General features: G+C 46.8%; 1 protein-coding gene across 5 annotated transcripts in view; it reads left to right on the forward strand.

Annotated features, from left to right (window-relative positions):
- LOC110491629 (ankyrin repeat and fibronectin type-III domain-containing protein 1) overlaps nucleotides 1–23873 on the forward strand; it is a 273553-nt gene that overhangs the window by 242477 nt on the left and 7203 nt on the right. For 4 of the 5 annotated variants that reach the window (XM_036946495.1, XM_036946493.1, XM_036946492.1 and 1 more), the window contains 10 exons: nucleotides 3115–3349; nucleotides 4167–4374; nucleotides 6064–6261; nucleotides 7331–7444; nucleotides 7577–7674; nucleotides 9255–9345; nucleotides 11499–11606; nucleotides 13439–13538; nucleotides 23143–23275; nucleotides 23539–23658. In XM_036946495.1, coding sequence (XP_036802390.1) covers nucleotides 3115–3349; nucleotides 4167–4374; nucleotides 6064–6261; nucleotides 7331–7444; nucleotides 7577–7674; nucleotides 9255–9345; nucleotides 11499–11606; nucleotides 13439–13538; nucleotides 23143–23275; nucleotides 23539–23658 — 1405 coding nt within the window. The remainder of the gene's footprint in view (nucleotides 1–3114; nucleotides 3350–4166; nucleotides 4375–6063; nucleotides 6262–7330; nucleotides 7445–7576; nucleotides 7675–9254; nucleotides 9346–11498; nucleotides 11607–13438; nucleotides 13539–23142; nucleotides 23276–23538; nucleotides 23659–23873) is intronic. The other variant, XM_036946494.1, reaches the window with a different exon arrangement.

The following is a 23873-nucleotide window of genomic DNA, read 5'->3' on the forward strand; positions in this document are numbered from 1 at the left end:
AACATGTCATTGAGGAGTGACTTTCGGACAAGTCCACGTGGCAGGCGGGCGGCATCCGTTGATCTATGAAAGCCCCCCCCCCCCGCGCCTTAATGTCGTCAAAGAGTGATGGGCTGTTCTGGCGGTTGACAGAAAATGTCTGTTCCATCTCAAACAATAAACAACAATAAGCCTGCTGGAAATTCCTCTACTACCTCCTCTTTGAAATGGATACTCGGAGCATTACAAATATATCTCTGTTTTATCTCTGCATCCCGGCCCTGCCTCATGGAAAAATGATTCCAAATACCTGCAGCGTTTATCTGCCCCTGGAATAGGTTAGCCCAGGGAACATGAGGAAGCCTAAAATAAGGGCCTCTATTATGGGACAGAACATAGACTGAGGAGAGAGGGAGAGGTGAGAGCGGGGATGTGATGGGTGTATTTTGGTGTGTCACCCTGCCTGTGAAAGGGGTTGACGCGGGGCTGATTGCCGGCTCCGCCGACCGTAGCCTTTATGTTGGAGATGTGTGGGCACCGCCGCCACTGTCAGCTGTTGTTTCGTGTGTGTGTGTGTGTGTGTGTGTGTGTGTGTGTGTGCGCGCGCGTGTGTGTGTGTGTGTGTGTGTGCGTGTGTGCGTGCGTGTGTGTGTGCGTGCGTGTGTGTGTGTGTGCGTGCGCGTGTGCGTGTGTGCGTGCGTGTGCGTGTGTGCTTGCGCACGTATGTTCATCTTGATTACAGAAACACTATAACTCACTTCAATCCTCTATTAATGATCTATGAACACTACTTAACGTCTATCTAGAACTTGACTTCTTACTTATTTCAACACAGGCTCAATGTGTGTCGTGCATTCGGTCCATGACACACATTCATTTAGTAGCTGATTCACTATTGACTAAGCAGCGAGGGAGGCTCTGACATTTTTCTCAATTTCTCTCTATTTCTCCCTTCCTTTCTCTCTTTCTGACGTGGGTCCGGGCGACGGAATACGTCACCGTCGCCTCAGCAGTCCCGTTGACATTTCCGTCAGCGGCTAAGTGTGTGTTAGCACGACAGCCCAGGCTCCCCCAGAAACACACAGTCATTCACATGGTTCCCGTGGCAGTGGAGAGAGGGCAGGATGGCTGGCATGCCACAGATGCCAAGATAGGAAGGAATGAGAAGGAATGACCTCACCTCAGCCTCTCATTAGAAAGAGGTGCCACGTTGAGAGGGCAGGACTGGGAGACGACTGGCAGTGGGACAGCGATGGGCAGTTGGAAGTGCCAATGATGACTCATATGTTACCTATCATAATGACCGAGAAAGGATGCCAATGCAATACCCACCTGGTTGGCTGGCACATTGCATAGTATAGTTAGTTGTCTGTTGGTGATGTCATTCTGTTTTAATGTTACTTCTGAATCACTTGGATAAACGAAATCGTTTTTCTTCCGTGTATTTTTCACGGAGCTGAGATTCACTATGAAGTGCAAAGTGTCGGAATAGTCCTACAGGTGAAGTCATTCATTGATGCAGATGTGGTGGCGTGGCAGGGAGATCGTTATGGCGGGGACAAGTTGAATAATAATTACCCGGATGAATAAACATAAACAATATATAATCATGCACGTCAAAGTGTGTCAAATATGTATGTTTAAAGCACTGTTTGTGTGGGTGTCCCCAGCATCGCCAAAAGACAAAGAGCTGTGGCTGGGTCAGTGGTTCACCAATCAGGGCCTTGATGTGCTTGGCAACAGTAACTAGGGGTGATGTGTAATGAAACTATGGTGTGCGGGTCCTGGGTAAAACTTTTCTTTTTTTTTTTTTGAGGGGAGAACGTTTTTTTTTTTTGCGGCCATCAGGTGACGTCCCCCGGGACAAGCCAGGAACTAGACAAAAACCTTGAGGAGACCATGACACAACATCCCAATGACGTTCAGAGGACATTCAGGGGACCATGACACAACATTCCAAGAAAGTCCTAGAAACTAAACTAAACCAAACCCCCAGGGGACATTGACACAACGTCCGGAAGAGTTTAGGCGACCATTTTGTGATGTTCCGGGGACTTCCCAACGACTCATTGTTGTTTGCAGGGTAATGTGTTTCGGCTGTATTTTCTTAGTCTTCAACATAGCCTCCATGTTAAGGAAATTCTAAACAACACATTATAAAGATATGAACAAGCAATGTACTGTTTATTATCACAGTATCTAAGGTAACATATGGTAATGTTTGGTACATTCTTGAAAAGTGTTCGCAACCACAGTCCTAGTCAGTGGTGTAAAGTACTTAATGAAAAGGTAGTTTTTTGGGGGTATCTGTACTTTACTATTTATATTTTTGAAAACTTTTACTTCACTACATTCCTAAAGAAAATGATGTATTTTTTACTACATACATTTTTCCTGGCACCCAAAAGTACTTGTTACATTTTGAATGCTTAAGCAGGACAGAAACATTTTCCAGTTCACACACTTATCAAGAGAACATCCCTGGTCATCCCTACTGCCTCTGATCTGATCTTCTTTTGTAAATGATGTCTGAGTGTTGGAGTGTGCAACTAGCTATCTGTAAAAAAATATATATCAACAAATAGAAAATGTGGCTGCTTAACTTAATATAAGGAACTTAAAATTATAATTTTTTAAAAGATTTATACTTGTACTTTTACTTTTGATACTTAAGTATATTTTAGCAATTGCATTTACTTTGATACTTAAGTATATTTAAAACCAAATACTTTTAGACTTTTACTCAAGTAGTATTTTACTGAGTGGCTTTCACTTTTACTTGAGTCATTTTCTATTTAGGTGTCTTAACTTTTAAGTATGACCATTGGGTACATATTCCACCACTGGAGCAAGTGTTTCAAAAATACCAGAAGTATAACAAATGCTCATCCCATTCACACTGTAGTTGCAGTGGCTCAGTGGGTATGTCCTAGCAACACCGAGCTTTTGGGGTTTGATTCCCTCATGGTCCACAAATACTGAATATACTATAGTTACCACTATAAACTTTGAGTCACTTTGTATAAAAGCATCTGCTAAAATAGCATACTAAGACCGATAGAATTGATACTAATACTCACCAAAACCTTTCGCCCTCCTCTGCCCCAATCCAACCCCTCCCCTGTCTCCCCACAGGGCCGACTCAGCCAAGATGAACCAGCGAGAGATGCGAGAGCCTCATCCTCCTCCCATCCGGAACAAGTCCACCAGTCTGTCATCCCCCAGTGCCGCCCGCCGCCTTTACCGGAACCTGTCAGGGAAGTTCCGTGTGGGCAACCTGCCTGGCCTGGAGGACAGTGTTGTGTCGGGACGGGGCGATAAGGAGCGCCTCCGCAAGTCCACTATGGTGATGGACACAGGGTCAATACAGGTTAAACACAGGCTCAACACAGGGTCAATACAGGTTAAACACTGGCTCAACTCAGGGTCAATACAGGTTAAACACAGGCTCAACACAGGGTCAATACAGGTTAAACACTGGCTCAACTCAGGGTCAATACAGGTTAAACACAGGCTCAACACAGGGTCAATACAGGTTAAACACAGGCTCAACACAGGGTCAATACAGGTTAAACACAGGCTCAACACAGGGTCAATACAGGTTAAAAACAGGCTCAACACAGAATCAACATAGACTCAATACAGAATCAGAACAGGCTCCATACAGAATTAACAACGGCTCAACACAGATTCAATGCTGAATAAACACTGGCTCAATACAGAATCAACACATGCTCAATACAGAATCAACATGGGCTCAATACAGAATCAACACAGGCTCAATACAGACTCAAAACATAATCAACACAGAATCAACACAGGCTCAATACAGAATAAGCACAGACTCAATACAGAATCAACAAAGGCTCAATACAGAATCAACACAGGCTCAATACAGACTCAAAACATAATCAACACAGAATCAACACAGGCTCAATACAGAATAAGCACAGACTCAGTACAGAATCAACACAGGCTCAATACAGAATCAACGCAGACTCAATACAGAATCAACACAGGCTCAATACTGAATCAACGCAGACTCAATGCAGAATCAACACAGACTCAAAACGAAATACAGATGAGACACATGCAAGATACAGACTCATCACAGACACAACACAGACCCAATACAGACACAACACAAGCCCCTAACACCTCATTAAACATTTGTTGATGTGTGTCAGTTCCAGAGTAACGAGGCGCTGTTCGAGGCGGTGGAGCACCAAGAGATGGACCTGGTGCAGCTACTCCTGTCCCAGTACAGTATGGAGGAGCTGGACCTCAACACCCCTAACAGTGAGGGCCTGCTGCCCCTGGACATCGCAGTCATGACCAACAACGTACCCATGGCCAGGCTACTGCTCCGCGCCGGAGCCAAGGAGAGCCCCCACTGTGGGTACCTGTTCTGGCTGGCTGACTGGCAGACTAGCTGTATTCATTCTGTCTGACTTTCTGTCTGTTCACCTGCTTGCCTGCTCCTTGGCTTACAGCATCATAACAGTTGTTTATTGAAGAACATATGGAGCATGCTCCATCCTCATGTACAGTAGGAGTAGAATAGGTCCTTTTGGTACATATCTAGGATCAGCTTGCCCTCCCCAAATCCTAACTCTTAGAATGCAAAACTGACTTTAGATCAGCGTCTAAAAGTAACTTAATCCTCACTCCGGCAAGAACGGACGTCGTCATGGAAACCACCCCCGCTGCCACGGCAACCAGAGCAGCTGTCACAGTAAGCAGAACGACCAGCCTCTCACGACGCGCTCAAACAACCGCGCGCTCCTACACTGGAGAGCACGTCAAAGTTGACTGTTGTTGTCTCTCAGTCTGGCAGCGAGCAAGGAAAGGGCGAAAGCCGAAAAACATAATGGTGCAAAAGGGGGCGTTGTTATGGCATTATGATGCAATATTAGTCATCTTCACAAGGTTCTGCCGCCTGTGATCTAGCAGCCTCCACCGTCTCACCCTCTGCTAATGATTAGGACTCGCCGAGCGCTCCCAGACTATTTGTGTTTGCGCTCCCTTTCCAGAACCTATCCAGGCATTTTTATAAAGGTATCACCAAATTGAAAACACTTGAGTGGAAAGTGGTGTTTACTGAAGTTTGCTCTTTGATTGCTCTCCGGAGCCCAAACAACACATGAAGAAAAAAAAGAGAGGGAAAGAGAAAGAGGGAGGGAGGAGGAGAGAAATAAAGGGCTCTCCCGTCAAAAACCCCAACCAGGATACCGCGTCGGCGTTTTTATAAGAGCGTTCTAATCAAACTCCATCTGAGGAGAATTGAGATCAAAGACAATGCAGTGCTTTCGTTAGGCTTTGAACGAAAGCTCCCGAAAAGCCATTGATTCTGCTGCAGGAGACTTCAGAGAGCCTGTCTGCGGCTCCCTGAGACAGAGACATACTGTAGACACACTGTCTCGGACACAGACATAGAGAGACAGACATAGGCATTCATAGACACCATATAGACTCATAGTGGTCGTCCCCTGTGGCTCAGATGGTACAAGAAACACAAACGAAACACAGTGAGACGTACGGAGAAATGCACGAACACAGTTAAGTGAGACACGGTGGCACGTTGAAGTTCACTCAAGACCCACTTTGAGTCAGGGAGACCGAGCTAGGTAGTAAGCCAGGCTGATCTATAATAACGTGGTTAAACCTCTTGTCTTACCGCGCCGGCAAACAGTTTTCTCATCATTTTGGGTGTCCCCTTGAAATCCCTGCACCACAGAGAAACCCAAACCCCGCCTGTCCGCACTTCGTTTCATGACCCCATTTTCTCTGTCATTTTAACTCTGAATGATGTCACCCTTAAAGAGTGACTGCGCAGTTAAATGGGATTTAATGAGGAATTTGCGTTAGTGCCTCTGACAAACAGAGACATTAAAAAGGCTTGAGGGTTTTACCAGTGGATTATGGGAAAAGAGGGGGAGGTTTTCTTCGAATGAAAGGACACCTGCGCGATGCTTTATTCGCCCAAAAGGGATGCTATTATTCCCAAGCGCACGGCTGGCAATGTGTTGATCGTTGCCTTAGTGTGTAATCCAAATTACAACAGTGTGTGTTTGTGCCCTGCAGTTGTGAGCCTGGAGGGCCGTGCGGTGCACCTGGCCACGTTGGTCCGTGAGGCCGAGCAGCGTGTGGGGGACTTGCAGGCCCAGGTGCGGAGTGAGTTCCCCGGGGAGCGGGAGGCGTCGGACCATGAGAGGCAACTCAAGGCCTGGGAGTGGAGGCACCGGCTCTTCAGACGCATGCAGACGGGCTTTGAGCATGCCAGTTAGTAGACACACACACACACACACGGACACACACGCCACAACACACATAATACACACACAGGGGGCACTGCTTTGTGCCACTTAATTGTAAAATATGCTGTGTGTGTGTGTGTGTGTGTATGTGTGTGTTTGTGTGTGTGTGTGTGTGTGGTGTGTGGTGTGTGTGTGTGTGTGTGTGTGTGTGTGTGTGTGTGTGTGTGTGTGTGTGTGTGTGCGTGTGTGTGTGTGTGCCGGAGATCATGTGCTAGGCTCCACTTGAAGTACAGTTGGGGCCCAGATCTTTCCAGCGTCGCCTTGATTTCCATTTTTGTTCTTTTTTTTGTTGTTGGTGGCATTCTGTCTGGGCTGAGCTGTTAATAGGTTCCACGTTGTGATGGCTGGGACAGAGCGGGGTGTGTGTGTGTATACACCCAAGCGTGTGTGTTCATGCTTATATGTGTGAGCACATGCATGTGTGAGTAGGCCTATGTGTGCGTGCATGTGTGTGTGTGTGTGCGCGCGCGTCTGGGGTGTGTGTGTGTAGTGCGTCTATGTTCCCTCTTTAACTTTTTATAGGCATTTCTTGACACGCGTGGTGGTAGGTAGACAGACAGCCCCTTTACACCCTACTCAATCTGGACTTTGATGCATAGAGGAGTTCTTCATTACTTTACATACTCCATGCTTTTATGACCAGACACATTTTGTAGGCTTTTCTCAGGCACTCAAACACAGTAGTGAAATTCTTCAGATAGTGGAAGGTGCGTGTTATGATTATGAATAAAGAAAAAAGACATCTTTGGGTGACTGAACACTGTATGTAACTGTGTTACCTCAAGTCGACTGATGAATGATTGTAAAGTGCGATATCAATTTAGTTGATCTTGATTTAACCACAATCGTCCACACAGCAACACTTTCCCCTGTTTTCCAGGGAGTGCTGGGTATGTGACATATTCCATGAAACCATTAACATGTATGACTTTTTGTCAGCCCTGATTGACTCTCGCTGACTCACTGAATAACATTGTTGAAGCCCTAAAAAGCCAACGATACCGGATAATAGGAAGATGTTTGTCCGTCCACAGGCCCTCCGGATGTTCCCAGCTCTGTCCGTCTGTCTGTCAGTAGCAGCTCCAGTCTGAGGGTGGACTTCCAGGAGCCTCTCAGTGTCAACTCTGCAGTAGTCACCAAGTACAAAGGTCAGCACCCGTTGCATGCTACTTGCAATGCTTACTAATAAGACATGAAGTCATGTTTATTATTCTATAGAGGCTGGGAGGACAGTAGGTACGAAATGCACTAATGTAACTGTGTGTGTGCGCTCTCCACAGTGAGTTGGAGCAGTTCCCCTTCCCTCAGTCCTCTGTTGGGTGAGGCGCTAGTAGAGGACACCAGTCTATTGCAGTGCAACATTACCGACCTCACACGCGTGAGTATATATTTATGTTCAGTAGGGCACACCACACCAAAACGCTTTGCAACAAAAAACAGCATTCTACACTCTAATTGGACAAGTTTAGATAGCACCTTTTATTTAACCAGGTAAGTTGACAGAGAACACATTCTCATTTACAGCAACGACCTGGGGAATAGTTACAGGGGAGATGAATGAGCCAGTTGTATGCTGGGGATGGTTAGGTAACCGTAATGGTATAAGGACCAGATTGGGAATTCAGCCAGGGTTAACACCCCTACTCTTACAATAAGTGCCATGCAATCTTTAGTGACCACAGAGAGTCAGGACATCTGTTTAACGTTCCATCCGAAAGACATCACCCTACACAAGGCAATGTCCCCATTCACTGTCCTGGGATTTTTTTTGGGGGGGGGGGGTTAGAAGCAAGCCAGCAGTGGGATGCAGGGTGGTATGCTGTTGGCATACCTGGTTCACTCCGTTTTTTCCCTACTGAACACAACACAGGGCTATTCCAAAGCACTGATGGTTTTCTCCCCCAGCTATCAATGAATCATTTCATTTCCATCAAATCTTACATCCAAGTTAAATATCTCAGCTAGATAGGCAAACACACACACACACACACACACACACACACACACACACACACACACACACACACTCACGCAGGCCCATCACATCAGAGTGATGCTCAATCAGAATGTCAAAATGTCACCATGTCTCAGTCAGATCGACACTTTCCCATGTGTCTGAAAACCACATTTCCACTGCTTCCACCTCAGGCCTTATAAAGGCAGCCAGCGATGGCATACAGCTACACTTTCCCCATTTACGGGTGAGAAAGCAACACACAAAAACACAACAGTTAGCTTTCCAACAGCTGGTAGCTTTAACCGATAAAAACATTTGGAAGGCCACTATTCCACATGAAGGGCCATGATAGGAATCACATATGTGTCTGAGCCACTCGGTTAGATGTCACATTGTTAAGGCCTTTTATCATGTGATACTTCTGTACTCCAAAAATTCTCTTTCCTTTCTAGTCACTAGTCATCTGAGCACACACACTATAAACACACACACACACACACACATTTAAATTAGGGCAGAAAGAGTTAGAGCTCTGTAAAATAAACTGCTCAAACACATTTCATTGTTTAAAATCTCAGCTCCCGTCATTGCATAAGGGAGCTCAGCCAGACACACACGCACGCACGCAATATATAACCTGATTTATGGTTTTCATTTTAGACGGGCACATAGACAGACAGACGCTCCGGGGACATTATTGTGCAGGAGAAATCCCCCGGTGCATATAGGTCATCTAGGCTCTGTCGCCATGCCGCCCACACACACACACACACACAGACAGTTGGAGGACATGCAGGGTCGAACATTACCGCCCAATGTATATGCTATGAAAGAGAACACATCATTTGTCAACTGCATCACTATTAGAGGCACTTTATCGCAAATAATTCAAAAGACCCTTTAATAGGAATAATATTTCATTTATTTTGTTTCATGTACTTCATTTGATTATTTCATAGTGCATTGTGTTAATGCCATCTCATTGTGTTGTTCTGTGGCAGGGAGAATATTACTATTTCCAGGTGTCTGCCTACAACATGAAGGGGTGGGGTCCTGCCCAGAACTCCACCCCATCCTGCGCCTCCCCTTCCAGTAAGTCCACCTCTCTATCCCCTCATCTGTGTGTCCATTCGTGGGCTGTTCTCATTGAACCCGCATCAAGCGTGTCGTCTGAGCCGAATTTCCAACGCCAACGTCATTTCAGCGTTGCTTAACTCCCTCTTACCAACTTCCATGGTATTGGGTGGTTAGGTGGTTGGTGGTTAGCAGCTAGACCCCCCCTGGCCAGAAGCAGGGTACCGGACCCCCGTCTAATGCCGAACGTCAGTGTGTGTAACCTTAGCTGTGTGACTAATGAGATCAGCCAATGGGTGGTGTCAACAGTCAAGTCAACAGCTGAGGAGATGAATGGTCAGAACACCTCGGCCTCTCTCCTTCTCTCTTCTCTCTTCTCTATTTCTCTCCTTCCCTCTCAGTCTTTCAAAGTCTGTCTCTTCCTGTCTCTCACTGTCTCTTTCTCACTCTCTCGATCTCTTGATCTCTCGATCTCTCTCACTCTCTCTCTCAGTTAGGACACGAGGGGAGGAAGCCAAATTAGATTATTGAGATGTACCCGACCCGCAGTCGTTTCCACATTCCGAGTGGGATTCCCGACATCGTGGTGTGGGATGAGTTTTAGAGCTTGTGCGTAAAAACCTCAAAGTGCGTCAACTGCTGTTGACTTTTCCTTTCAACACCTGACCAAACTGAATGTCCATGGTGGGAGAGAGAGCGAAAGGAAACTGCAGTGTATGACAGCAGAATAGACATTGTGTACCCCTGCGTTTGGAACACGTTCGATGTGTATGTGTTATTGTGTATGTCACATACGTATTTGTTTGTCTGCACTTGTTTGTGTGTGTTCATTTTAAGCATGTTTGTGTGTTTCTGTGCTTGTGTAAAAAGGTGTAAACACATACAAACATACCAAAGTGTGTATGATTTTGCCTGTGCAAGTCTGTATAGTGTGTAGAGCATGTCTGTATCTCTCCCTGTATATATGAGGGAGAGAGAGAGAGAGAGAGAGAGAGAGAGAGAGAGAGAGAGAGAGAGAGAGAGTCAGCCTGGGCTTTCCCTCTCTCTCCCCCCAACCACCCCCTTCCCACCTCTCTCCCCTCCCTTCGAGCTAATTTCGATGGTTGCGTGTTTGTGTTTTCCATCTGGGGCTACCACTGGAAATATTTGCATGTCTGTGAGAGCTGGGGCCGTAAAGGCCCAACAGTGGGGCCCTTATACGAGGACCTCTCTCTCCGCCCGGGGCCATTAAAGAGGCTAGTTGTCCAGTCAGGACAGGAACCTTTCCGGGAATAGAGCTCACGGTGTTTCACCCAGCCTCCAGGGGCCCACGGGGGATAACCAAGACGCCGCTGTTGCTGCCGTCTTATCACCAGCACATCATCCTCCCTCCCTCCTTCCTTTTCTACTCCTCTGCGGGCCACTGCTGCCACACTCTCTCTATCTAGAGGGAGAGTCTATACTAAACTGTTTACCCCTTGTGTATACAGTGGGACTGAGGGAGGGATGTGTAGTGTGTCTGTCTGTGTAGGGGGGGTGTACAGTGTGTTTGTGTACTGTAAGCGGTGTGCGCGTGCGTGTGTGTGTGTGTGTGCGTGCGTGTGTGCGTGTGTGTGTGTGTGTGTGTGTGTGTGTGTGTAGGGGGGTGTACAGTGTGTTTGTGTACTGTAGGCGGTGTGTGCGTGTGTGTGTGTGTGCGTGTGTGCATGTGTGTGTGCGTGTGTGTGTGTACTGTAGGCACTGTGTGTGTGTGTGTGTGTGTGTGTGTGTGTGCGTGTGTGTGTGTGTGTGTGTGCGTGCAGTATGTGGGCGGGGTGAGGCGTGTGGCGTGTTGCACTCCTGCATCTCTCAGTCGCCGTGTGCCCGCGTATGTATAGGGGGGAGAGGGAGGGACAGGTCTGCACACACTGAGTGCTCTCAGTCGGCTCGCTCCAAGTGGCAGCAGCAGCAGACACTGGAGCTGTCTCTCCCTCTTAGCCAACCACAGCTTTCTCACACTGAGGTGGCACTGACACACACCATGTTTTCCCTCCCCCCCCTTATTTCCATGTAATGCAGGTTTATGACATTGATAGTTCACTGGCACAGTTTGCGGTGTATGTGCCTTGCTCAAGGGCACTATGGCTGTCGGTGGCACCCCAGGTGGCACCACATTTGTATTTATTGTTCATTGTTTCTGTATGTATCTGCAGGTTGGAGGGAGATTGACGGCCGCGCACCTCGCCAGCGGGGACAGAAGGAGGCGCTAGACCAGCTACTGGGACAGATTAAAGAGACGCACCGCCACTGTGTGTGCCACGGTATAAAGAGTCTCCCCGTCTTCTCTTCTCGGCTACCTCAACATGTAGTATAAGTCATCTCTACTACTTATACAGGATCAGACCTTTCTGAATCCTCCTTAATGTTAAGGTTAGACTGGGGCTGTAGTAGTCTGATCCTAGGTCTGTGGTTAAGGGAAACTTGAGTCCTGAACACTTTGTGCCACACTGAAATGAACCCCCATCTTTTCATAAGTAAGCAGTTTTCCCAAACTGTATAAGGTTCCTTGGTCTCTCACTTGGAGTGGGAGCATATTCAATGGCAAATATATCTTGGAGATCTCACTCAATGCTTCACTGTGCTTTGGTTTATGCTTCTTGTTCAATTGTTCCTTTTGCTTTTGTTTCCAAAATACCTCTGACAGTAAATTGGCTCGATAATTGAATGTTAAGGCCTGATTTCCTCTGGTGGTTGTGAATCCAGTTTCACAACAAAACAGTCAGTCAGTCCATCAGTCAGTCAGCTCAGCCCTATATTGAAATGGTAGGATATATACAGCATATGCATATACTGTATAGTAAACTATTACTATGTATAAACGTATATACCTACTGTATATACATAGCATAATGACGTAACATGTCACATATAGTAATCAGGGGAGTAGCAGTGTATACTATGCCTACTATATATACAAATAGCATAATGATATAATGTATGTAGCATGTCATGTATAGTCATCAGTAATAATCTATATAATAGTCAGCATTCAGTCCCCTGGCCAGGCTTTTCCAGTTCACGCACGGTAGCCGAGGTCGTCTGTCCCAGGTCATGTTTGTTGTTCTTGTAGAGACGGAGCCTTGACTCTAGTTTGAGGGCTATAAATTAACACTGACTGGCTGCCGCCTGGTCCCCCTACAGGCCTCCAGGACCCCTGTCTGCCCCCCCCCCCAAAAAACTGCCCACCCGCACCCCCCTTCTCCAAACACTATTAATTAAACTGTGAAAGGGGCCTTGACTAACACAGGCACCCCAGCGGACGGCTATACCTGTCTGTCTTACTCAGTGTCAGGGCGGTAAGAGGGCTGTTGGAGAGGGGGGGCTCTAGTAAGGGGGGGGTGAACTGCAGCTCGTTTTCTTGTTATTCCACCACGACTCGTCTCATGAAAATAAAATGTGTTCATTTCTCCTGAATAGGGGATTTATTGACTTAAGTGGCCTGAGCCGGAGTGAGATTGCCTCAGGGCTTCTGTGTAGGGGGGGACCCCGCAGGTTCTAATGAATTGTAAAGCACATTATCTCACTTGCCCCCCCCCCCCCCCCCCAGGCCCACTAAAAATAAACATGTCCCCTCAGAGAGAACTGACCTCCCTGTCAGTGAAAGACGAAGGGTTACCCCTCCACCTCCTCCTCCTGTAACCCCCTGCCCCACCCTCCGTCCCCCCAGTACGTCTTTTTAGGTCTCTATATCTATATACGGCAGGCTCTGACACCTCCTGTCTGTCCAGGTAAACACACACGCACGCACGCACACACACACACACACACACACACACACACACACACACACACACACACACACACACACACACACACAGTCCCCCTTTGTGACTGCACTTAGAATGGCTGGTTTCCTCTGGCCCTATAGTCTGCTTCAGCGTGTGTGTGAATGTGTCAACTGACCTAACCTGAATAGAACACATGAAATGACCAACACATTCCACTACACTACTGTGCGTACACCTAAGCTGTGGGACACAGGATCCATTCCTAACAGTGATGCGTCGAAGAAAATTCTTACTCTTACTCTTACTGTCTTTGGCTTGGTACAGTAGTTCTATTAATCACTGTCTTGACCCTCTCATCCTTTCAGAGCAGTGCAAAGCCCCTCCACATGTGAGGAAACATTCCGTATCCAAAAGCCTGCGCCACCTCTTCCAGCCTACCAGCAAATTTGTCAAAAGCTTGAAACGGTATTTAAGAATTTTACACCTTCTTATATCTCCTGCCTTCCATCTTCACTTTCATTTTCACCTACTCATTTAAAGGTTTTTCTTTATTTGTACTATTTTCTACATTGTATAATAATAGTGAAGATATCAAAACTATGAAATAACACATGGAATCATGTAGTAACAAAAACGGTGTTTAACAAATCAAATATGTTTTATTTTTGAGATTTTTCAAAGTAGCCACCCTTTGCCTTGATGACAGCTTTGAACACTCTTGGCATTCTCTCAACCAGCTTCATGAGGTAGTCATCTGGAATGCATTTCAATTAACAGGTGTGCCTTGTTAAAAGTTCATTTGTGGATTTTTTTTCCCTTCTTAATGCATTTGAGCCAATCAATTGTGTTCTGACCTTAGTTCTTTTGTTATGTCTTTGTTTTAGTATGGTCAGGGCGTGAGTTGGGTGGGTAGTCTATGTTCTGTTTTCTGTTGAGTGTTTGTATCTGCACCAGACAGAACTGTTTCGGTTTCGTTCGTTCACTTTGTTGTTTTTGTTCAGTGTTCTATTACTTTATTAAAAATATGGACACTTACCACGCTGCGCATTGATTGGTCCTCACCTTCTTCCACCGCAACGGCCGTTACAGAATCACCCACCAACCAAGGACCAAGCAGCGTGGTATCGGGCAGCAGCAGAAATCTCTGGACTCATGGACATGGGAGGAGATTCTGGAAGGAGAAGGACCTTGTGCACAGGCTGGGTTGAATTTTGCTGCCCCAAGGCAGAGCTGGAGGTAGCGAAAGCTGAGCGGCGGTGGTATGAGGAGGCAGCACGGCAGCGCGGCGGGATGAGAGGCAGCCCAAAAATGTCTTGGGAGGGCACACGGGGAGTGTGGCTAAGTCAGGTAGGAGACCTGAGCCAACTCCCCGTGCTTACCGTGGAGAGAGGTGGATCGGGCAGGCACCGTGTTATGCCATGAGGCGCACGGTGTCCCCAGTGCGCAGGCATAGCCCGGTGCGTTACATCGCAGCGCCTCGTATCGGCTGGGCTACAGTGGGCATCGAGCCAGGTGCCATGAAGCCGGCTCAGCGCATCTGGTCTCCAGTGTGTCTCCTTGGGCCGGGGTACATGGCACCAGCCCTACGCACAGTGTCCCCGGTTCGCCAGCACAGCCCAGTGCGGTCTGTTCCACCTCGCCGCACTGGCCTGGTGTCGGGGAGTATCCAGCCAGGTAGGGTTGTGCAGGCTCGGTGCTCGAGACCGTGCAACTCCACGGTCCAGTCTATCCGGTGCCTCCTCCACGCACCAGGCCTCCGGTGGCAGCCCCACGCACCAGGCTGTCTCTCCGTCTCCTTCCTCCAGGTGCTCCCTCCTGTCCAGCGCTGCCAGAGTCTCCCGTCTGTCCTGAGCTGCCAGAGTCTCTCGTCTGTCCTGAGCTGCCAGAGTCTCCCGTCTGTCCTGAGCTGCCAGAGTCTCCCGTCTGTCCTGAGCTGCCAGAGTCTCCCGTCTGTCCTGAGCTGCCAGAGCCGTCCGTCTGTCAGGAGCTGCCAGAGCCGCCCGCCAGTCAGGAGCTGCCAGAGCCGCCCGCCAGTCAGGAGCTGCCAGAGCCGCCCGCCAGTCAGGAGCTGCCAGAGCCGTCCGTCAATCAGGAGCTGCCAGAGCCGCCCTTCTCTCCGGCGAAGCCGGAGTCTCCCGCCTGTCCAGTGCTGCCGGAATCTCCCATCCATTCGGGGCCCTCTGCTAGGGTCCAAATAAGGAAAGAGAAATGACAGTCCATCATTACTTTATTATTTTAAAAAAATGTATTTCACTTTTATTTAACCAGGTAGGCCAGTTGAGAACAAGTTCTCGTTTACAACTGCGACCTGGCCAAGATAAAGTAAAGCTGTGTGACAAAAACAACAACACAGAGTTGGGATCAACAAACGTATAGTCAATAACACAATAGAAAAATCTATATACAGTGTGTGCGAATGTAGAAAGGCAATACATTGGCCATAGTGGCAAAATATTTACAATTTAGCATTAACACTGGAGTGATAGATGTGCAGATGATGATGTGCAAGTAGAGATGCTGGAGTGCAAAAGAGCAAAAAAAAACAAAAAAACAATATGAGGATGAGGTAGTTGAGGGGCTATTTACAGATGGGCTGTGCACAGGTGCAGTGGTCGGTAAGCTGCTCTGACAGCTGATGCTCATAGTTAGTGAGGGAGATACAAGTCTCCAGCTTCATTGACTTTTGCAATTCGTTCCAGTCATTGGCAGCAGAGAACTGGAAGGAAAGGTGGCCAAAGAGGTGTTGGCTTTGGGGATGACCAGTGAAATATACCTGCTGGAGCGCGTGCTACGGTGGGTGTTGCTATGGTGACCAGTGAGCTGAGATATGGCGGGGCTTTACCTAGCAAAGACTTATAGATGACCCGAAGCCTGTGGGTTTGGTGACGGATATGTAGCAAGCCAACGAGAGCATACAGGCCACAGTGGTGGGTAGTATATGTGGCTTTAGTGACAAAACGGATGGCACTGTGATAGACTACATCCAATTTTCTGAGTAGAGTGTTGGAGGCTATTTTTTAAATGACATCGCCAAAGTCAAGGATCGGTAGGATAGTCAGTTTTACGAGGGTATGTTTCGCAGCGTGAGTGAAGGAGGCTTTGTTGCGAAATAGGAAGCCGATTCTAGATTTAATTTTGGATTGGAGGTGTTTAACGTGAGTCTGGAAGGAGAGTTTACAGTCAAACCAGACACCTAGGTATTTGTAGTTGTCCACATATTCTAAGTCAGAACCGTCCAGAGTAGTGATGCTGGTCGGGCGGGTAGCGATCGGTTGAAGAGCACGCATTTAGTTTTACTTGCATTTAAGAGCAGTTGGAGGCCACGGAAGGAGTATTTTATGGCATTGGAGGTTTGTTAACACAGTGTCCAAAGAAGGGCCAGATGTATACAGAATGGTGTCGTATGCGTAGAGGTGGATCAGAGAATCACCAGCAGCAAGAGCGACATCATTAATATATACAGAGAAAAGAGTAGGCCTGAGAATTGAACCCTGTGGCACCCCAATAGAGACTGCCACAGGCTCTCCGATTTGAAACACTGAACTCTATCTGAGAAGTAGTTGGTTAACCAGGCGAGGCAGTCATTTGAGATACCAAGGCTATTGAGTCTGCCGATAAGAATATGGTGATTGACAGAGTCGAAAGCTTTGGTCAAGTCGATGGGGACGGTACTGTCTTTTATCGATGGCGGTTATGATATTGTTTAGGACCTTGAGCGTGGCTGAGGTGCACCCATAACCAGCTCGGAAACCAGATTGCATAGTGGAGAAGGAAGGGTGGGATTCGAAATGGTCGGTGATCTGTTTGTTAACTTGGCTTTCGAAGACTTTAGAAAGGCAGGGCAGGATGGATATAGGTCTGTAACAGTTAGGGTCTAGAGTGTCTCCCCTTTGAAAAGGGGGATGACCGTGGCAGCTTTCCAATTTTTGGTAATCTCAGACGATATGAAAGACAGGTTGAACAGGCTAGTAATAGGGGTTGCAAGAATTGCGGCAGATAATTTTAGAAAGAGAGGGTCCAGATTGTCTAACCCAGCTGATTTGTAGGGGTCCAGATTTTGCAGCTCTTTCAGAACATCAGCTATCTGGATTTTTGTGAAGGAGAAGCGAGGGGGGGGGGGGGGACCTTGGGCAAGTTTCTGCGGGGGAAAGCGTTATCGTAGATTTATCGGTGGAGACAGTGTTTCCTAGCCTCATTGCAGGCTGGGCAGCTGGGAGGAGGTGCTCTTATTCTCCATGGACTTTTTGGAATTAGTGCTACAGGATGCACATTTCTGTTTGAAAAAGCTAGCCTTTGTTTTCCTGAGTATATTGGTTCCTGACTTCCCTGAAAAGTTGCATAACGCGGGGGCTATTCGATGCTAATGCAGAACGCCACAGGATGTTTTTGTGCTGGTCAAGGGTAGTGAAGTCTGGAGTGAACCAGGGGCTATATCTGTTCTTAGTTAAAAATGTTTTGAATGGGGCATGCTTATTTAAGATGGTGAGAAGCACTTTTGAAGAGCAACCAGGCATCCTCTACTGGGGACGAGGTCAATATCCTTCCAGGATACCCGGACCAGGTCGATTAGAAAGGCCTGCTCGCTGAAGTATTTTAGGGAGTGTTTGACAGTGATGAGGGGTAGTTGTTTGACCGTGGACCCATTACGGACGCAGGCAATGAGGCAGTGGTCGCTGAGATCCTGGTTGAAGACCGCAGAGGTGTATTTGGAGGGCAAGTTGGTCAGGATGATATCTATGAGGGTGCCCATGTTTACAGATTTGGGGTTGTACCTGGTAGGTTCCTTGATAATTTGTGTTAGATTGACTTAGATTTAGATAGCTTCGATTGTAGGATGGCCGGGGTGTTAAGCATATCCCAGTTTAGGTCACCTAACTTTACGAACTCTGAAGATAGAGTTTAAAACAGTGTTTCCCAAACTTTTTATAGTCCCGTACCCCTTCAAATGTTAAACCTCCAGCTGCGTACACAAGGGTTAGCACAAGGGTCAGCGCACTCTCAAATGTTGTTTTTTTTCCATCATTGTAAGCCTGTCACACACACACTATACAATGCATTTATTAAACATAAGAATGAGTGTCAGTTTTTGTTACAACCCTGCTCGTGGGAAGTGACAAAGAGCTCTTATAGGACCAGGGCACAAATAATAATATAATAATAATCAATAATTTTGCTCCTTATTTAACCATCTTACATGTAAAACCTTATTTGTTCATAGAAAATTGTGGATAACTCACCACAGGTTAATGAGAAGGGTGTACTTGAAAGGATGCACATAGTTCTGCAATGTTGGGTTGTATTGGAAAGAGTCTGTCTTAAATAATTTTCCACATACAGTGCCTGTATTTAGTTTTCATGCTAGTGAGGGCCGAGAATCCACTCTCACATAGGTATGTGGTTGCAAAGGGCATCAGTGTCTTAACAGCGCGATTTGCCAAGGCAGGATACTCTGAGCACAGCACAATCCAGAAATCTGGTAGTGGCTTCTGATTAAATTCCATTTTCACAGAACCACTTGTTGAAATTTTGATGAGGCTCTCTTGATATTGGTAAGTGGACTGGAGGCAGGGCATGGAAGGGATAACCTGCTAAATTGCGCACCCAACTCACTCAGGTGCTTCGCTATATCACATTTGAAATTGTCTGTAAGCTTGAGTTCATTTGCACACAAAAAAATCATACAATGAAGACCTGTGTGTTGTCCTTGTTAATGCAGACAGAGAAGAGCTCCAACTTCTTTTTTTTTCTTTTAATACATTTTTACCCCTTTTTCTCCCCCAATTTCGTGGTATCCAATTGTTAGTAGCTACTATCTTGTCTCATCGCTACATCTCCCATACGGGCTCGTCGAGACGAAGGTTGAAAGTCATGCTTCCTCCGATTCAAAACCCAACCAAGCCGGACTGCTTCTTAACACAGCGCGCATCCAATGTGTCGGAGGAAACACCGTGCACATGGCAACCTTGGTTAGCGGGCACTGAGCCTGGCCCGCCACAGGATTTGCTGGTGCGCGATGAGACAAGGATACCGGCCAAACCCTCCCTACCGGCCAAACCCTCCCTAACCTGGACGATGCTAATTATGTCAATTGTGCGTCGCCCCACGGACCTCCTGGTCGGTTATGACAGAGCCTGGGCGCGAACCCAGAGTCTCTGGTGGCACAGCTGGCGCTGCAGTACAGCGCCCTTAACCACTGCACCACCCGGGAGGCCCAGCTCCAACTTCTTAATCATAGCCTCAATTTTGTCCCGCATTCTAGATTCAGATAATTCAGGCGAGAAATCACCCAGATAGGCCAGTCGTGTGAGAAACTCGTCACCATGCAAGAGGTCAGACAAGTGAAAATGATGGTCAGTAAAGAAAACTTTAAGCTCGTCTCTCATTAATAAAAAAAACTTTTCAATACCTTGCCCCTTGATAACCAGCAGTATGTTGTAAAAGCGTTACATGGTCGCTGCCCATATCAAATCAAACTTTATTTGTCACATGCGCCGAATACAACAAGTGTAGACTTTAGCGTGAAATTCTTACTTACAAGCCCTTAACCAACAGTGCAGTTCAAGAAGAAGAAAATATTTACAAAGTAGACTAAAATAAAAAGTAATAATAAAAAGTAACACAATAAGAATAACAATAACGAGGCTATATACAGGGGGCACCGGTACCGAGTCAGTGTGCTAGTTAAGGTAATCTGTATATGTACAGTAGATGGGGGCGAAGTGACTATGCATAGATAACAAACAAACAGCGAGTAGCAGCAGTGTACAAAAGGGGGGGGGGGGGGGGGGGGTCAATGTAAATTGTCCAGTGGCGATTTTATCAATTGTTCAGCAGTCTTATGTCTTGGGGTAGAAGCTGTTGAGGAGCCTTTTGGTCCTAGACTTGGCCCTCCGGTACCGCTTGCCATGCGGTAGCAGAGAAAACAGTGTATAACTTGGGTGACTGGAGTCTCTGACAATTGTATGGGCTTTTCTCTGATACCGCCTATTAAATAGGTCCTGGATGGCAGGAAGCTTGGCCCCAGTGATGTACTGGGCCGTTCGCACGACCCTCTGTAAATCAAATCAAATCAAATCAAATTTTATTTGTCACATACACATGGTTAGCCGATGTTCATGCGAGTGTAGCGAAATGCTTGTGCTTCTAGTTCCGACAATGCAGTAATAACCAACGAGTAATCTAACTAACAATTCCAAAACTACTACCTTATACACACAAGTGTAAAGGGATAAAGAATATGTACATAAAGATATGTGAATGAGTGATGGTACAGAACGGCATAGGCAAGATGCAGTAGATGGTATCGAGTACAGTATATACATATGAGATGAGTATGTAAACAAAGTGGCATAGTTTAAAGTGGCTAGTGATACATGTATTACATAAAGATGCAGTAGATGATATAGAGTACAGTATATACGTAGACATATGAGATGAATAATGTAGGGTATGTAAACATTATATTAACTAGCATTGTTTAAAGTGGCTAATTATATATTTTGCATCAATTCCCATTATTAAAGTGGCTGGAGTTGAGTCAGTGTGTTGGCAGCAGCCACTCAATGTTAGTGGTGGCTGTTTAACAGTCTGATGGCCTTGAGATAGAAGCTGTTTTTCAGTCTCTCGTTCCCAGCTTTGATGCACCTGTACTGACCTCGCCTTCTGGATGATAGCGGGGTGAACAGGCAGTGGCTCGGGTGGTTGTTGTCCTTGATGATCTTTATGGCCTTCCTGTGACATCGGGTGGTGTAGATGTCCTGGAGGGCAGGTAGTTTGCCCCCGGTGATGCGTTGTGCGGACCTCACTACCCTCTGGAGAGCCTTACGGTTGTGGGCGGAGCAGTTGCCGTGCCAGGCGGTGATACAGCCCGACAGGATGCTCTCGATTGTGCATCTGTAGAAGTTTGTGAGTGCTTTTGGTGACAAGCCGAATTTCTTCAGCCTCCTGAGGTTGAAGAGGCGCTGCTGCGCCTTCTTCACAATGCTGTCTGTGTGGGTGGACCAATTCAGTTTGTCTGTGATGTGTACGCCGAGGAACTTAAAACTTACTACCCTCTCCACTGCTGTTCCATCGATGTGGATAGGGGGGTTTTCCCTCTGCTGTTTCCTGAAGTCCACAATCATCTCCTTAGTTTTGTTGACGTTGAGTGTGAAGTTATTTTCCTGACACCACACTCCGAGGGCCCTCACCTCCTCCCTGTTGGCTGTCTCGTCGTTGTTGGTAATCAAGCCTACCACTGTTGTGTCGTCCGCAAACTTGATGATTGAGTTGGAGGCGTGCGTGGCCACGCAGTCGTGGGTGAACAGGGAGTACAGGAGAGGGCTCAGAACGCACCCTTGTGGGGCCCCAGTGTTGAGGATCAGCGGGGTGGAGATGTTGTTACCTACCCCCACCACCTGGGGGCGGCCCGTCAGGAAGTCCAGTACCCAGTTGCACAGGGCGGGGTTGAGACCCAGGGTCTCGAGCTTGATGACGAGTTTGGAGGGTACTATGGTGTTAAATGCTGAGCTGTAGTCGATGAACAGCATTCTCACATAGGTATTCCTCTTGTATCGCCTTACGGTCAGATGCCGAGCAGTGATGCAACTGGTCAGGATGCTCTCGATGGTGCAGCTGTAGAACCTTTTGAGGCTCGGGGACCCATGCCAAATCTTTTCAGTCTCCTGAGGGGGAAAAGGTTTTGTCGTGCCCTCTTCACGACTGTTTTGGTGTGTTTGGTATGTATGGACCATGATAGTTTGGATGTGGAAACTCTCGAACCGCTCCACTACAGTCCTGTCGATGTTAATGGGGGCCTGTTCATAACATTGCATAGAGCAGAAAATACACAAGAGTTCAGGGGCCTTCCTTTAAGTTAACCATTTTCACTGTAGTGTCCAAAAAGTCTTTCAAGCTGTCAGGCATTCCCTTGGCAGCAAGAGCCTTTCGGTGGATGCTGCATTGTACCCAAGTGGCGTCGGGAGCAACTGCTTGCAACGGGCATATCCCAGGAGCTATGCCGGGCCCGCCACGTCTGTTGACTAATCCAGCTGTAACGCATAGAATTCACTGGCTTGTATGTGCAGCAGTAATTGTTTCAACACATCTCCTGCCATGTCACTGATGAAGGCATTGTCTGTATCTTTTTTTTTGCCTTTCCCCCAGCATTGTCCCAAAACTCACCCAAATGTATAGCCCCGTTGGAAAATATAAATGGACTGTTTGAAAATGTGAATCACATTTTTATTTGCCGTACCCCTGACAGCATTTTGCGTACCCCTGGGAGGAATACCAGCTTTACGACATTAAGGTCAGTCAATGCAGAACATTTCAAGAACTTTGAAAGTTTCTTCAAGTGCAATCGCAAAAACCATCAAGCGCTATGATGAAACTGGCTCTCATGAGGACCGCCACAGGAAAGGAAGACCCAGAGTTACAGAGGATGCGTTCATTACAGTTACCAGCCTCAGAAATTGCAGCCCAAATAAATGCTGAACGGAGTTCAAGTAACAGGTACATCTCAACATCAGCTGTTCAGAGCAGACTGCGTGAATAAGGCCTTCATGGTCAAATTGTACAATCACACCACCTCAACACAATTGAGATGGTTTGGGATGAGTTGGACCACAGAGTGAAGGAAAAGCAGTCAACAAGTGCTCAGCATATGTGGGAACTCCTTCAAGACTGTTGGAAAAGCATTCCAGGTGAAGCTTGTTAAGAGAATGACAAGTGTGTGCAAAGCTGTCATCAAGGCAAAGAGTAGCTACTTTTTTGGTTACTACAGGATTCCAAATGTGTTATTTCATTATGTTGATGTCTTCAGTATTATTCTACAATGTATGAGATAGTAAAAATAAAGAAAAACCCTTGAATGAGTAGGTATGTCCAAACTTTTGACTGGTATAAATGCTACGAATGCCACAAAATATAATCTCGAATGCCACAAAATATAATCTCAAATGCCATTCTACCTATAGGCTATTGTGAGAATTAATAGTTCAAGGAGACCTTCATTGTGCTGTTGAGAATTAGTAACTTTGGAGAATTTATCAAAACTAACTGACTCTGATTTGTCTTTATTGTCCTCCAGAGGTCTCTACTTGACGTCTATATTCTACCGAGATGACAACGTACTTGTGACGCCTGAGGACCAGATCCCCATCGTAGAGATAGATGACTCCTACTCCAGCTCACTGATGCAGGACTTCCTATGGTTCACTAAGGTAACGTACGGACTAGTTCCATACCTAACCATTCGCATTTGACAGTTTCCACTGGTATTTACCTGGTAGAAACTTAGGTGGTAACAGTTGGTACATTCTGGGACTTACAGTACTTCAAAGAATTCTACAAAATTGCTAGCATGCTAACAATGTGGTACTCAGAGTTGCTTGCTTCAATGAGTCCTAAAGAAATAAACAAGAATTGATTATTACTGTGTAATTACCATTTGATCCTAAATGCTTGTGCGTTTCTCCATCCCCAGGTGTCCTACCTATGGGAGGAGATTCCGTGGCTGCAGCAGTGTCTCAGCCCCTCCCAGTCTTCCTGCTCCTGCACCCTCCAGACACGCCTCAAGATGCTGCAGGCTGTATCCCAACTACAGGTACGTCCTTACCCATCAATACTGTTATAAACATGACATAACACCTTAATACATAACACTTTAAATGGGCGGGAGATATCCTAGCGGTTAAGAGCGTTAAGACAGTAACCGAAAGGTCACCGGTTCGAATCGCCGAGCCGACAAGGTAAAAAAATCTGCCGATGTTCCATTGAGCAAGGCACTTAACCCTAATTGCTCCTGTAAGTCGCTCTGGA

The sequence above is a fragment of the Oncorhynchus mykiss genome, chromosome 16, assembly GCF_013265735.2.
Source record: "Oncorhynchus mykiss isolate Arlee chromosome 16, USDA_OmykA_1.1, whole genome shotgun sequence".
NCBI classification, from domain to species: Eukaryota; Metazoa; Chordata; class Actinopteri; order Salmoniformes; family Salmonidae; genus Oncorhynchus; species Oncorhynchus mykiss.